Source organism: Rissa tridactyla, chromosome Z (assembly GCF_028500815.1).
Source record: "Rissa tridactyla isolate bRisTri1 chromosome Z, bRisTri1.patW.cur.20221130, whole genome shotgun sequence".
Taxonomy (NCBI): Eukaryota; Metazoa; Chordata; class Aves; order Charadriiformes; family Laridae; genus Rissa; species Rissa tridactyla.
Window position 1 is genome coordinate 9446758 of NC_071497.1, and position 15118 is coordinate 9461875.

Sequence of the window (15118 nt, forward strand, 5' to 3'; positions counted from 1 at the left end):
AGCACAACAGTACAATGCAGGCAAGGACAGAAGACGGAATAAGAAAGCGTACATGAGAGCTGCGGAAACCACAGAAGTGAAGATGCTCCAGCAGCAGAATTGATGAACCATACACAAGTGTACGCCACCTCCATATCTTATATAATTCACACAACAACAGGTCTGAGAAGAGCAGTAACCTTCCCGAAGAGTGGGTGTTCGCTATACATGCCTTTCCGAGGCTGCTTGGCAAAGACCGACTATTAACGATGTGGGTGAGGTGCACAGAGTAAAAGAAAACAAGGATAATTAGAATCACGCCGCAGGGAAAAAAAAAAAAGTAAAAAAATAAAAAAACGTCTGTGGACACTCTCCCAACTTAGTTTTTGAAAGACAAGGTTAAAAGAGTAACTGAAGAACCTGCCCTTGGGATGTTGTTTGTCTTAGTGGCTTATTCATACGATTCATCCAGCTCTTAGTCATGCCAGTATCTAACTGATCCTGTCATGCACTTTAAAAAAGTAGAAAGGCACAAATCTCCTTCACATTCCTCCTGGAAAATTCTCTCTGTGATACCTAAAGAAGCCCTCCACAGCATCAAGGATGCTGGTGCCCTGTGACTGCTGCTGATTATACCGAGCAAGACGGATTGTTCCGCTGCTACTTTGCCCTCGCCTCCCCTGTTCGTTTGCTGCATTCACCTGTTGTCTTTTATTACATGCTGAGACAACAAAACGTCTTTGAGGCAGCAGCTGCCTTTTTAAATAGATGAGTACAGGACCTTGCACAACAACAGCACTACGGCCCCCGCAATTAGCAGTGGTGGTGGGGGAGATGAGATGTTGCTGCCGGTGCCATGTCTGTCTATTGTATCACCACCACAAAAAGTTAGCGTGACAAAAGGCAGCCAAAACTTGTGCAAAATGTTGTGTAGAACTGTTACAGCATGCTTTTGTGGGAAATCAGCGTTCCAAGAAAATATCCTTGGAATATCGGGGATATCAGCAGGCAGTCCTGTCATTCAAAGGGGTGCTTAAGGATACGAGACTATGGCACAGCAAGGTGATCAGAAGTAGTCAGCTTGGCTTCACTGAGGAGAAGTCATGCTTGAGCAATCTGATGACCTTCTGCAATGAAATGACTGGCTTGGTAGATGAGGGGAGAGCAGTGGGTGTTGTCTAACTGGACTTCAGCAGGGCCTTTGACACTATCTCCCAGAAGATCCTCCTAGAGAAGTGGATATTGTGGAGTAGAATAGAGGTTGTGGAGTCTCTTCTGTACCTATTCAAAGCCCGCCTGGATGCATTCCTGTCCAACCTGCTCTAGGTGAACCTGCTCTGGCAGGGGGGTTGGACTAGATGATCTCCGAAGGTCCCTTCCAACCCCTACCATCCTGTGATTCTGCTGACATATGGGCTGGGCAAGCAGACAGTGAGGTGGGCTGAAAAGTGGCTGAACAACTAGGCCCAGAGGGTGGTGATCAGTAGCACAAAGCCTAGTTGGAGCTCAGTAACGAGCTGTATACCCAAGCATGAGCCAGCAATGTGCCCTTGCCACAAAGACGACTAACAATAACCTGGGCTGCATTGAGAAGAGTGTTGCCAGCAGGTTGAGGGAGGTGATTCTTACCCTCTACTCAGCACTGGTGAGACCACACCTGAGTACTGCCTTCAGTTGTGGTCTCCCTGGAACAAGAGAGACATGGACATACTGGAGAGAGTCCAACAAAGGGCCATGAAGATGAAGAAGGGACTGGAGGAGAGCCTAGGAGGAGAGGCCGAGTGCTGCTACTAATTAGCCTGGAGAAGGCTCAGGGGCATTGTATCAACGTATACAAATATCTGAAAGGAGGGTGCAAAGAGAGAGCCAGGATCTTTCTAGTAGAGCTCAGTGACAGGACAAGAGGCAATGGACACAAATCAAAACAGGAGGTTCCCTCTGAACACCAGGAAACACTTTTTCACTGTGAGGGTGACCAAGCATCAGCACAGGTTGTCCAGAGAGGTTGTGGAGGCTTGATCCTTGGAGACGTTAAAAAAAATGTCTGGATGTGATCTTGAGAAAGCAGCTCTAGGTGGCCCTGGTTGATCAGGAGGGGTTGGACCAGTTGACCTCCAGAGGTCACTTCCAACCTCAACCATTCTGTAATTCTGTGAAGGTGTCCTAAATGTGCATGAAAATCGAGTAGGTTCTTTCACCTTGCTTCAAAATCTCATGGAGTTCTAGTAGTAATCTGAAAAGTCCCCATTAGGAACAGAAGTCCTATGAGACAATGAGCTTAGAAAAATGGGACCCAAGGAGCTAAGGTAACCTCAGAGAAATACTAGATGGCAGCTGTGAGAAGAGATTGATTCTGGCATCTGACAGAATTTTTTTATTTTGCAACTTTTTTCCCTATTTTATGGACAAGAGCCTACACCTTGGCTTTCTTGGAATTATTTTTTCTTATTGACGCTTTTTGGCTGCTGAAGCTGATTCCAAGCCACTCTGGAAAATGAAACCTCCTTCTCAGTAAACAAATCCGTATAAAGTGATGCTGCATTAAAGCAGTGTTGCAAATGAACTCTTCATGTGCCTACCACGCAAGAAAATCTCAGGAACTGGGACTTACTTGCTGTCAGGTTCATTTGGCGGTGGGCAATGCCAAGTACCAAGAAAGAAGAAAAAGTCTTTCCTGACAGGCTTTGGCCAGATTGCTCCTGCATGGAGCAAGCGGCGGAGAAAGAATCCATGGCACAAGGTAATCCCATATTGACATGGGGGCCTTCATCTCCAGTGGGCTCCATGAGTACTCCTGCAGAAAAAAAACTCCTCATAATACAAAATTTAACCATCTGGGTGGGTTTGGGATTGTTCAATAACAAAGAAGCCTTGCGAGAGAACTGGGACTTCTTAGTCCTCCTACAAGCAGATAGGACCCAAATGCTTCGTTGTGTTTTGGCAGTTTTGGCCTCCAAAGCATCCAGGGATTATTGCAGAGTGAAAATTGAGTACATCTGAAGGAAGCATCTCTTTGGGCTGACCTTCCTCTATTAATGCCATTAAATTCATGCCCCTGGGTGGTAGGAAGCAGTGAGGTGGTGAAGAAGGGTCTTAGGTGAGTTGTTTCTACCATTCACTACACGTTAAGGAAGAAATTTTTTACTGTAAGGGTGGTGAGGCACTGGAACAGGTTGCCCAGAGAAGTTGTGGCTGCCCCATCCCTGGAGGTGTTCAAGGCCAGGCTGGATGGGGCTTTGAGCAACCTGGTCCAGTGGGAGGTGTCCCTGCCCAGGGCAGGGGGTTGGAACTACATGATCTTTAAGGTCCCTTCCAACCCGAATTGTTCTGTGATTCTCTGTGATTCTGTGATTCTGTAAAGGAAATGAATAAGTACAGCCAAACATGTCTCGGTGCTGTCTCTGTTGTGAGGTGTGATGGCCACACTCGTCACCAGAAGAGAAATGACTGGAGATGCTGTGGGATGGGGGTGTGAGAGGTGAGACAGTGTAGGGGTGGGGATGTGCAAGGTGTTGGGGGTGTGTGGACGTGATGGGGTGTGGGTGTGAGGATGTGTAAGGGTGTGGGGGTGTGAAGCTATGGGAAGATGTGAGGGGGTGAGAGGGGTGTGAGTGGGGGGTGTGTGTGTGGGAGTGAGATGGTGCATGGGTGTAGGGTTGTAAGGTTGTGGGGGGTATGGGTGTGGGGGGCTGTGGGTTTGAGGGGGTCTGAGTTGAGGTGTGAGGGGGTGTGTGGGCGACTGTGAAAGGATGTGTGAGGAGGTGTGGTTTTGAGGAGATGTGAGTGTGGATTTAGGGGTGTGTGAGGGGAGTGAGGGGGTGTGAAGGGTGTGAGAGGGTATGAGTGAGGGCGTGTGAGTGTAGATTTGGGGGTGCGAGTGTAGATTTGGGGGTGCGTGAGGATGTGAAGGGTGTGAGGGAGTGTAAGGGGTGAGGACGTGTGAGGAGTGTGAGGGTGTATGGATTTCAGGGGGTGTGAGCGTGGATTTGGGGGTGTGTGAGGGGTGGGGAGGTGTGAGGAGTGTGAGGGTGTGTGGCTGCTGTGAGGAGGGGTATGAGGGGGTGTGTGAGGGGGTGTGTGGGGGTTGTGGCGGTTGGCGAGGGGGGTCACCGTGAGGTGGCCCAAGGGGGAGAGGCCGTGGCGGTCGCCCAGCCCCGCTCCGCTCCCGCCCGCCGCCGTCCCCCCGTCTCCCCGCCAGCCGCAGGCGCTGGAGGCGGCCACCGCGCTGCCCGCTCCGCTCCGCCCCGCCCCGCCGGCCGGCCGGCGCTCAGCCCCGGCGGGGAGGCCCCGCCTCACCCCGCAGGTAAGCCGCGGGTGGCGGCTGCTGCTCGCTTCCCCTCAGCGCCGCTCGGAGCGGGCGGGAGGCTGCCGGGGAGCCCGCGCCTCCTCGCCGTCTCCCTCAGGGTGCGCGCTCCCGTCGGCGCCTCGCGGGCGGATCGGCCCGGCCGGGGGTGCCGCCGAAGGCAGGTCGGTGGACGGTGGCAGCTGAACTTCGCCGCTCGGCCGCTGCGCGCCGCGGCGGGGCTTGTTCCGTGGGGCGGCGCGGGAACGGCAGAGCGCTCCCCTCGCCCGGAGCTGCCCGAGGAGCTGCAGGCGCGACCCTTCCCGCCCGGCGGGCCCTGAGGCGGCAGGAGGTAAAAACACATGAAAACGCTCCCCTTGCCCTCCCCCCGGCACCTCCGACCGCTGCCGAGGCGCCTTGCCCTCGCCTTTCCCCACACGAAGGGGATGGCGCGGGTTTTTTAGCGTTTGATGGCAGGTTGGGGTGGGCAGAATGCCGAGGGAGGGTTCGGGTCGGTGTCTGAAGAGATGGGATGTTATTTTGTGTGGGATGTTTGTGTTGGCAAAGCGGTTCTGTCAGGCTCTTCTCAGTTCAAACACCGGCCCCTTCCTTCTCGGAGAATTTTTAAGGTAAAAGCCTTCATCATGCTTACTCTTCCAGCCGGCTTTTATATTTTTCAGGTGTGTTCTCTGTAACTTCTCTGTTAGAGAAGTTGCCTGTCCCATTTTTTTCCACGTCCCTCAGGGAAATGGTTAGAGCCATTAGGTTGGAAGTCAGGGTTGTGTGAGACAGGAGTGAGCAACAACATTGACCTTAATGTAGAGCCCCAGTGAAAACTTGCCGCTCTCGGTGCTCTCCATCGTGCTCCTGCCACTCTCTGGCAGTAATTACTGCAGTAGAAAATACCTCCAAATGGGAAAGAGTACTCGGAAAGAGGATGAACGCTATGACAGGAGAAAGCTGTTGTATGAGCTGGCTGGACCTCTCCAAACTTTCTTCCAAAGCACACAGCAGATTTTAAGTGAGAAGAGTGAGAAACACACAGATCCTGACCATCCTGCAGTTAACCTTGGAGAACAGCAAGGCTGAAGAGATGACAGAGGCTTCACTGTGGAAAATTGCGCTTTACAGGATAGGTTTCCAAAACTGGACTTGATTCTGGCAACTCTGGGGGAAGGTGGGCAAGTTTTGGCTGTGTTAAAATGGTAATTTTTTAATCAAGTTATTCTCATGTGGTAAATTTCAACGTGTTTATGACACTGTAGGAAATCAGAGTTCTCATACTGACTGAGAGAATTCACAGGGGGTTAACATGAATACGAAGAATCACAATATTTAAAGGCTTACGCTATTTTTTTGGAGATGAGAATTGATGGCTTGGTTTTACTGGAATGATTTTAGACTCTCTAAATGCTACTGTGAAAGCTTATTTGTGTTAACTGAGAGTGCTGAGGCACAAAGGGCAGAAAATTTGGCTTTCACATTGAAAAAGCGAGGAGTATCTTGCAAGAGCATTGATTCATAGCATTCTGTTACTTGTGAAAATGTTATTTCTGTTTATGTTTGTTTATACATCAATGAGCTTTTTCCCCCTGAATTTTGTGATTATTTCTGCTGTTAGATGTAACAAAACACTGTGAGAATTTCTCCGTGTAATTAAATGCTGCTCACAAATCAAGAAACAAGAGCTGGAGGAAGAATTGCTAAAACTTTTGAAGTCTTTGTGGCTTTTCCCGCTATGATGGCAGCAGGACCTGTATCAGAATAGGACTCTGGGTTATCACTCTTACATTTGCCAGCCTGATCTCAGGATAGGACCCAGCACAAATACACAACAGCAGCTATCTAATTCTTGGAAACAAATCATCATCGGCTTAAAAAATTGATTTTCATACTACAAGGTGCTTTGTACTACTTCATCTCAGAGCACTTTCCACTTTTTGCTTTTTGACAATATTGCTTTTTGAAAATAAAATGAAGCTCTTGCTAGACACACAGAGTGTTCCAGGAAAATTTGTACAAGAACACCTGAAATTTGTGGATGATCTGAAAGACCAGTTCGTGATTCAGTGTCGCACACCGGGTTGTATAGTTCCTCATGCTTTAAACTGCTATTTTGGCAGAAGTTAACCTCCACAGACAAAAAGCAGCTGTGTCAGTCATGACATCTCAGTAACACATGTAGTGGTTCTGACATCGCAGTTAATTAGATTTAGGAATGTTTTATAATCCCAATCTGTTCAGTATCAATGTGTGATGAATTATCAAATAAATTAGTCTTTGAGGGATCCTGCTTGAACTGTGGTCTTTCTCTTCAGAATAGCTAGCTGTGGGTTTTTTTCGGAGCAGGTTGTGCCCAGTCCAGGTGTGCCATGGTTATTTCCACTGGTTGGTGCCAGTGTGGGTCTTACAGAGTCCATCTGCATTTTGTTCTGCATTGCACAGTGGCAATTTTAGGATGACACATCCCCAAGCACATTCTCCTGTAATTAACAGATTCTCCAGGGGAAATCATGCCTTCATCCAGCATCCAGGAATGTATTCTGCTTTATATTGTTCTGGGTACAAACCTGTAACACTTCGTTTTATCATATTGTATCTGATTAAGAAGTTTTGAGGGATTTTTATTCCCTGCTTTATATATTTTTTTCTCCACTTTCCCCTGCCCCACGCTGCCCTCTTTTCCTGTTCAGTGGGAAGTGTAGATCAACCTACAAATAACGTGGCTGGATCTTGGCAGCACTGATTCTTGTGCTCCTTCTTGCAGGGATTAGCCAGCCTGCTTTGCAGACCTGACAGTCTGTGTACAGAATGATTAGTTTGGTTTCTGAAATGAAATTTGTTAGTACCTACAGGCCCCAGTGAGATCTCGGGCACACTGGAGCTGCTGACCTGCCTGCACAAAAACATCTTGGGCTTTCTCCAGGTTGGATTCACACAACATCCTGGCAACACAGTCTACTCCAACTTTCAAACTTTAACTATTGTCTTAGACTAGCCTTCCTCTACCCTCACTCGGGTTTACAGTCCTGGTAAAGTCTATGTAGACAGTTAATTTAAGCAGTTGGAGGCATTAGATCGTATGGCAGAAAGACAGTCTCATTTTCAGCATTGACCTGCTGCAGGACTTCAAGTAGCATTATTCTCTCTCTGTGCCTGTTTAAATATTAATGTTCTTTTGTCCATAAAAGGTATTTCTACTGATAAAAAGACTTGTGTCTTTTCATTCAAAGAAGTGCTATATGGCATCACTTCAGTAAAGTGAGCAGTTAAGTATCAGAAGAGCTTTAGATAAATATGAAAGAAATGTAAAATCACCAATGACTTCCAGGTAGGTCAAAAACAAGGGAGAACACCATCAGAACCCTAGCACGTGTGCTATCTAAAAGATATTTTTCTTTAGTTTGTTTCTGGGAACCTAAATGCACAAATTAATTGGATACGTTTATAAAAGACTTGATAATAATCTTGAATATATTACTTGTCAAAAATATGCATTTCACAATAATGATTTGCACATCAATGAAAGCTGAGATAGACACTACTGAATCATGTACTTTCAGTATAATGGAATGAATCCTTAAAGTAATTTCAATGCAATTACTTTTTAAAAATGTTTTATCAAGACGGAGGGGAAGAAAAAAAAACAACCGGTCAAAAGAAGATGATAGTGCCACAGCCGTGCCCCCGCTCTCAGCATTGAGCAGAAGTGGGATGTTTGCTCTCATGAGAGAGACATTCTGGCTTCTTTCATCCTCCTTAATTGTTTGGAGCAGGACTGCAGTCATAGACACAGTGCACAGTCTCTGTGAGGGCCGCAAGCCCAGAAATAAATGCTGCCAAAGGTGAACTGGTTCATCTCATGTTTTTTTTCCCTCACATACCAAATATTGTGAGGTATCTCACCTGAATACATGCTGCTCATGACCATTGTTACACCATGCCACCAAACAACGACTATATTGAATAATAGTTAAATACTGAATTAACCCACTGCAAGTATGAAGCACACTAGCTAACTGTTCTCACTGTGACTGATAAGCCACTGAATGTCACTGCGTAGCAAAAGCACCTGTAGCTGCAGAGCACGATGCTATGGAGTGAAATAAACGGCAGGGAGGAAACTATAATAAAAATGTCATGTGTGTTTGAGCTGACTTTTTTTTGTTTGTTGGACTTTAGGAACAAACTAAATTGGTATGAGGATGGGGCAGGCTCTTTTCAGTGGTGCCCGGCAACAGGATAAGAGGTAACGGGCACAAACTTGAGCATAGGAAGTTCCACCTAAACACGAGGAGGAACTTCTTTACTTTGAGGGTGGCAGAGCGCTGGCACAGGCTGCCCAGAGAGGTGGTGGAGTCTCCGTCTCTGGAGACATTCCAAACCCACCTGGACACGCTCCTGTGCCACCTGCTCTGGGTGACCCTGCTCTGGCAGGGGGTTGGACGAGGTTATCTCCAGAGGTCCCTTCCAACCCTACCGTTCTGTGATTCTGTGTATCATCCTTTGATTTTGGAATTCAAAGTAAAACTCCAGTGTGAAAGAATGGAATTACTGCTCTTCAGTTCTTCACCAGAACATTACTAGTGCTTTCAGTGGCAAATAAAAAGTAATCTCTGTTAATTTCCTTTGCAGTTAAACTAATTACACATTTCTACTTCTCTACAAATATATTGTAAATAAACAAATGTAATTTTCATATCCATGTTGAATCTTGTCTTGGAATTATATTGCTCTGCCAACTGTTAAATATTGATTTTTTTTTGTCTAGAAGTTTTCCCTACACATGGGTAAGCAAGCACATAAAAGACATAAATAAAAGTAATTGGATCGTATTAGTTGCATGTATGCAGGTTTACATTCATACAAGACCTTTTGTTATTTATAATATAAATATATATATATTTGTGTTCCGTTCAGCTCTTAATTTTTTTTGTGTGAGACCTCCAGATGTTCTTCGATGCTATTGAATGTTTCTTTTGTTTTAGAGATGATACTGTCTGCCCAGGTATGGGACTCCTCTCAGCCCCCCGATCCCCAGGATGAGTGGCACAGGTTGTGCATCACTTCGTTTATGCTGCTTCACTGCGACTAGCATGTTTTCAAAGGAACATGAGGAAGGTAGCGTACTTCCACAGCTGTATTTACTTTTATAAAATACATTGATATTTGCCACGCATTTAACAGTTTCTTCTTAGATAAAAAATATTTTACTATCCTTGATTTTCTTATTTATTAAGAAGCATGAACTCATTAATTTCTAGGTGTTTAGCATTGTCATCTTAGGAGAAAGAATGAGTGAATGTGATACTATCTCACATAAATGAACAGAAACACTGCAGGATTCATTCAGTTCTTGCTTCTTGGGTGTTCTGAGTATAAAGCCATTAGAGTGTGGAGAATTAAACTTTTCTTGCAGCTTATTTGGCAGAGTGTGACAAAAGGGAGAACAGTTATTAAAAAAAAAAAAGGTGACAACCATGCTTTACGCATCTATAAATGTTATAACTACATCCAAATATTATTTTAGGTTTTTAATGCAGTTCTTGGAGTCTAGGAGGTGGGAATACTTTTTTTTTTTCCTTCCCCCCTTCATGCTCTTTTCAGAAAGTACAAGGGTATTTACAGGAACAATTTGTACAGTTAAACCCTCTTTTTTCTTTTTCCTATTTTCTTTTTTCTGTGGGGCCTGTCTGCTTTCTCTGTGAAAACCAGGTGTTCTGTCCAGCCACTAGGAAGGTGTAAGTGGGACAAGTGTGATGACTGAAACGGTGGAGCTGCCAGCGGAGGGGAATTCCCTGATAAGAGCCGTCTACCAGAGCCGACTTCGCCTCACCAGGCTGTTACTGGAGGGTGGTGCCTACATCAACGAGAGCAACGACAGAGGTGAAACCCCTTTAATGATTGCTTGTAGGACAAAACATGTGGACTCGCAGAGTGTCAGCAAGGCAAAGATGGTTAAATACCTACTGGAAAACAAGGCTGATCCAAACATACAGGACAAATGTGGAAAGACAGCCTTGATGCACGCGTGTTTGGAAAAAGCAGGGCCTGAAGTGGTATCTTTGCTACTGAAAAGTGGAGCTGACCCAAGCCTGCAAGATCACTCCAATTGCTCTGCACTTGTCTATGCCATAAACTCTGGAGACAAGGAGACCCTGAAAGTTCTTCTTAATGCCTGCAGGGCACGAGGAAAAGAAGTCATCATCATCACAACGGACAAGTCCGCCTCGGGAAGGCAGAAGACGAAGCAGTACCTAAATGTGCCTCCTGCAGACCTCGAGGAATGCTATTCCCCGACTGCTTGCACTTCCCCATCGGAAATAGAACTGAAAACGTCTCCATCCCCACTTTCAAGTTCAAATGAAACTAAAAAAGTACTGTTCAGCTTTAAAGATCTAGATCATCCACGAAGCATGGACAACTCATCTCAAACAGTTTCACCAACGAGAAAATCCAGCTCAACAAAAGTAGGGACCAAGCTGGCACAAGTGACACGGCTACAGTCTGAGCCTTGGATAAAGAGCTCTCCGTCACTGTTTCACCAGAATAAAATTGCCTCTTTACAAGAAGAACTTCAGGATATTACTCCAGAAGAAGAGCTCTCTTTTAAAATCAATGGCCTTGCCTTATCAAAGAGATTCATCACCAGGCACCAGAGTATTGACATAAAAGACACTGCTCATTTATTGAAAACCTTTGATCAAACTGGATCAAGGAAATTATCATATGATGAGATAAACTCTCAGATTCCTTATGTTGAAGACAAACATAACCCCTGTGGGATTCCTATGGGTAAGGATGCCAGTTCAGGACAAATCAGCTTCATTTCAAACCTCAGTAGTATTATCCAGAAAAGAAATTCAGGAGCAAATCACTACAGCTCCGATTCTCAGTTAACTACTAGTCTAAGTCCTGCTGCTGCAGAAGACAGTAAGTCAGTGATAGCAAAGAAAAAGATTCTTTCTCCATCTCATTCTCTGTTATCAAGTTCTAGAGAAGTACTGGAGAACATGCCTTCTGTTGCTCTGAGCAGGAGAAATCAAGCTTTTCTAGAAAGGCGGGGTTCAGGAGCCTTATTGTTGGATCATATTGCTCAGGCAAGACCAGGTTTTCTTCCCCCACTGAATGTGAATCCTCACCCCCCAATTCCAGATATTACTTTCATAAACAGGGTTTCTGGGATGATTTCTTGTGGACAAAAACACTTAGTACCAGCAGCACCTGCTTTTCCTAAGGAGACCAAAAATACGAAAATGCTTCTAAGGAGGCAGTCATTACAGACTGAGCAGATTAAGCAACTAGTGAATTTTTAACAGGGGATTAAAGCGTTGCAAAATCATTAAGATATGTACATATTCACTGCATTACATGATTGTAATGATACATATCACAAAAGACAGCAGGTCTGTGATGTAAGGCTCTCTGCCTTGGAATGAGTTAAATAGCTTAGAAACTACATGAAAAGATATACTTAACTAATAATGCTGCTTTCTGGAAACTGAGGAATATTTATTATACTGTTTTCATAATGATTTCAACTTCAGCACTGAAATCTTACCTGTGACAGGCTGAACACACAATGGGTCTCAGGCACTGCAGTTCTCATTTTAGGTTGGAAATGCTATGCCTCCGAGGTTTCCCCAAACGTGTGCTCTTTCTGCACCAGAAAGGTGGTACAGGTGGGATTTGGGAATTTGAAACATTTGACTGTGATGCTAGACACCAGACTGACTCCGTCCAAGTTGTGCAATATCCCTAAATCCCAGGCACAACCAGTGTGCACAAAGGGTGGGCAGTGGCAGCTGTACATAGCAGTGTCTTCTAGCTTCAGTGGTTTGCCGCACGTAAACGGACAATACGCAGAGTCAGTAAAATTCGTGTAGCAGAGCTGTGCTGCATGCATAGCTATGCCCAGAAAATCCCAGCTGAAAACTGGGAGCCTGCTTTAGACGCCTTGCTGCCCACTGGAAGTCAGCGTGATAGCCAGAGTGCTGGAGAGCTCAAGTTCAGCACACAATGCCTGGAGGCCAAGTCAAGAAGCCAGCACAGCGAGCAACAAGTCCTAAATAACCTCCTGTAAAATGACCAAGCCCTGCTTGCAGTGTCAATGCGGTACGTCAGTCAACTTGGGCTTCTCAAGCTATGAGATTGCTGGAATCTGCTCATTTAAAAAGAGAAAGGGTTGGGAGAGGCAGAAGCTGTATGTAAACTAGGGTCCATTACTTTCTGTAGTTCCAGACTCCCAAAGCACAGATCTTCAGATCATGCAGGAGCTCTTTGGCCCCAGTCACAGGTCTGGGTTTCTTTTCAAGACAGGATACAGATGGTGGTACGCATCCAGATGTTGTCTTGATCAGCAACAACACTTCACACACATGCTTGGGAGCAAGGAAGAGCTCTGTCCTCCTGCTCAGACAGACCTAAAAGGAATCTGACAGCTACGATACTCACCTGGGAGATGGAAGTCCTCGTTTTGCCTAATTTAAAGCAGAGGACTGAATTTCTTACAGATGAGAAACATGCTGTTGCCTCCAAGCTGTTGCATATTTTTAAGTATGTCTATCTAAAATCTATTTTTCCTTCCCATTTAGTGTTCTGCAAGTCCACATATCCACTTTGTCTTTGTGTACATTCTATAGCTGGTTGATTTCTGGCATTTTATAACTCATCTTTTGAAGACTGAAAAATATTGAATGTGTTCTGTTTTGTCATAATTTACAGAAATTGTATTGAAATTGTGTCTGTATAATGTGAATTTCTGTATACTGAAATGAGATGCTTTTTTTCTGAAAATACACTGGGCATTATCTGCCTTCTTGCAGCATCACTTAAAATTCACCCAGTCTGGCATTACCTTACAAATAACTGCAATTTTACTTAGCATTGCCCTTATTATAAGACAATTTCAAGTGGATGATAAATATACAGTCTCTGTAAATACCTTTTAATGTAGAAACAGAAAAGTGTCCAAAAATTCATAATATGCATATTTTGAAGAAGGGAACATTTGACACCTGGAAAGCAAAGGAGTATGGTTTACATCTCTACACAGCAGAGTTGTATATCAAGCACTGATCTGAAACTACAAATTTAAATCTTGAAATCAAATTTGTGACACAAAATCTCTCCAATCTCTAGTGACGACTGCTGGAAGGCAGATGATCATACCGCTGATTCTCTGTCCAAGCTCTCAAAGGTAGCTAGAATAAGCAAAGATGCAAATCGGTATCACAATTGTCAAAATTAATTCTTGCCCACAAAATCCAGGTCTTGAAAGCCGTGGTGTCCGTTGCCCTCCTGCAGTCACAGCTCTGCTAACCTGGTGACAGCTGGGAAGGCCCATGGTGAGCTGCACTACGCGATCACGTTTGATGTACCTAGACATGATTGTCACACTTGTTTAGCTTCTCACCCCTCAAGAACAATCAGTGCCAGTCACAAAAATGTTGCTGGCATACCCATTGTTTGTTTTTTTTTAATTAGAGATGGACTGTTCATCCACTGAAAGAGTCTTGGTCATGGTGGATTGGCTGGCAAGCCCCAGTCTCTGTACATACACAAGCAAAAAGTGTTCACTATGGTAAAAAAAGCAAACAACAAAAACCCCACCACCTGAGTTCGTGCATTAAGCATCCAAAAATGAGAAAGTTCCAAAAGTGAAATTACGTACATTTTAAGAGCTCTTAAATACTGGTGGAAACATGGTGAAGGTGATGCAGTATTTGGTTCCATTCAGGTTCTGCCTTTTACTTCACGAGATGTTGCTGGATCAGCATCTGCGTATACCAGGCAGAAACGACGATTACACAGAAATTGTTTTATGGCAGAGAAATTAAGTGGAACAGTATGTGTCAATATTAACTAATTAACTGGATACAAATTGGTCCCTACAAACACCACATAAAGACACAATATACTTTTCAAATGTTTTTAAGATATTATAAATGGAAACAGCAATTTGTAGTGTGTTCATCTCATAATGCAGTTAAATATTTGAAGCTAAAAATCTATCTTTAAAAAATATAAATCCTTTAGAAAAAATCAACTACTAGTGTCGTTGCTGAAGGTACAAAGCCCAATTTCCGCTGTACTGATTTTAAAATTAATTACAGAGAGATTACTGATCCCTCAACTGAAACAGTAATTTTTTTACAAAATGCTTAGACAATGGAGGAAAATGGCAAATGTCTTGAGGAGTTTTCTGTAGTGTTGCCAGTATTTTGTGCTTAATGTGCAAATGCAGAAGTAATGTGAAAGGTTAACAATGTTTATTGTTGCATCAATGTTAAAAGTGACCTTCAAAGGAAAAACAAACAGTTCCGTTTTGTTCTCTTGATGTTGTTATGATGCATAAATAAAAGTGATTCCCCCCCCCCCACCACCATTCAGGAAATATGGAAATAGACACATCCTTTTATTCACCACTTAGGAGACGCTGAGTCACTACCAAAGGTACTCGCTCCTAAGTGTTTCTCAGGCTGTCTCTACACGGGAAAATTGGAACAGTTAATTAGATTTAATCCAACATAGCTAAATTTGTACCCAGTATTGTGTGAGAGAGGCTCTGTCTGTCTGTCAGCAGCTTTCTGTGGTTCCACTTTAGTCTGCCATCTTTGAAGTCTTAATCCTTGTCATTTTCCAGTCATCCATAATATCTTTTAAGCAAAGACTGGGAATCAAGACCTGAATTTCTAATGTTAAATTCCATCCCGAAACATTAAAGTTTACAAACAACAAAATACCTTTCAGGTGTTCTTTATGCATCTTGGTAAAGAAAACACCACGAGCTGAAACTTTTTCCTTGCTAGTTTTACGAGCTGTGGCTTCCCATCCAGGGAGAACCATTGGTTCTCA

The 15118-nt window shown here is 44.4% G+C and overlaps 1 protein-coding gene across 1 annotated transcript; it reads left to right on the forward strand.

Moving 5' to 3' along the window:
* Positions 1–4398: 4398 nt before the first annotated feature.
* Positions 4399–13124, forward strand: ANKRD34B (ankyrin repeat domain 34B). Its single transcript, XM_054185868.1, has 3 exons — positions 4399–4613; positions 9250–9382; positions 9977–13124. The coding sequence occupies exon 3, from the start codon at positions 10021–10023 to the stop codon at positions 11575–11577; it is 1557 nt and encodes a 518-aa protein (XP_054041843.1). The 5' UTR covers positions 4399–4613; positions 9250–9382; positions 9977–10020; the 3' UTR covers positions 11578–13124.
* Positions 13125–15118: the final 1994 nt, after the last annotated feature.

Coding starts and splice junctions, on each gene's coding strand:
- ANKRD34B (XM_054185868.1), top strand. CDS start 10,021: ATGACTGAAACGGTGGAGCTGCCAGCGGAGGGGAATTCCCTGATAAGA.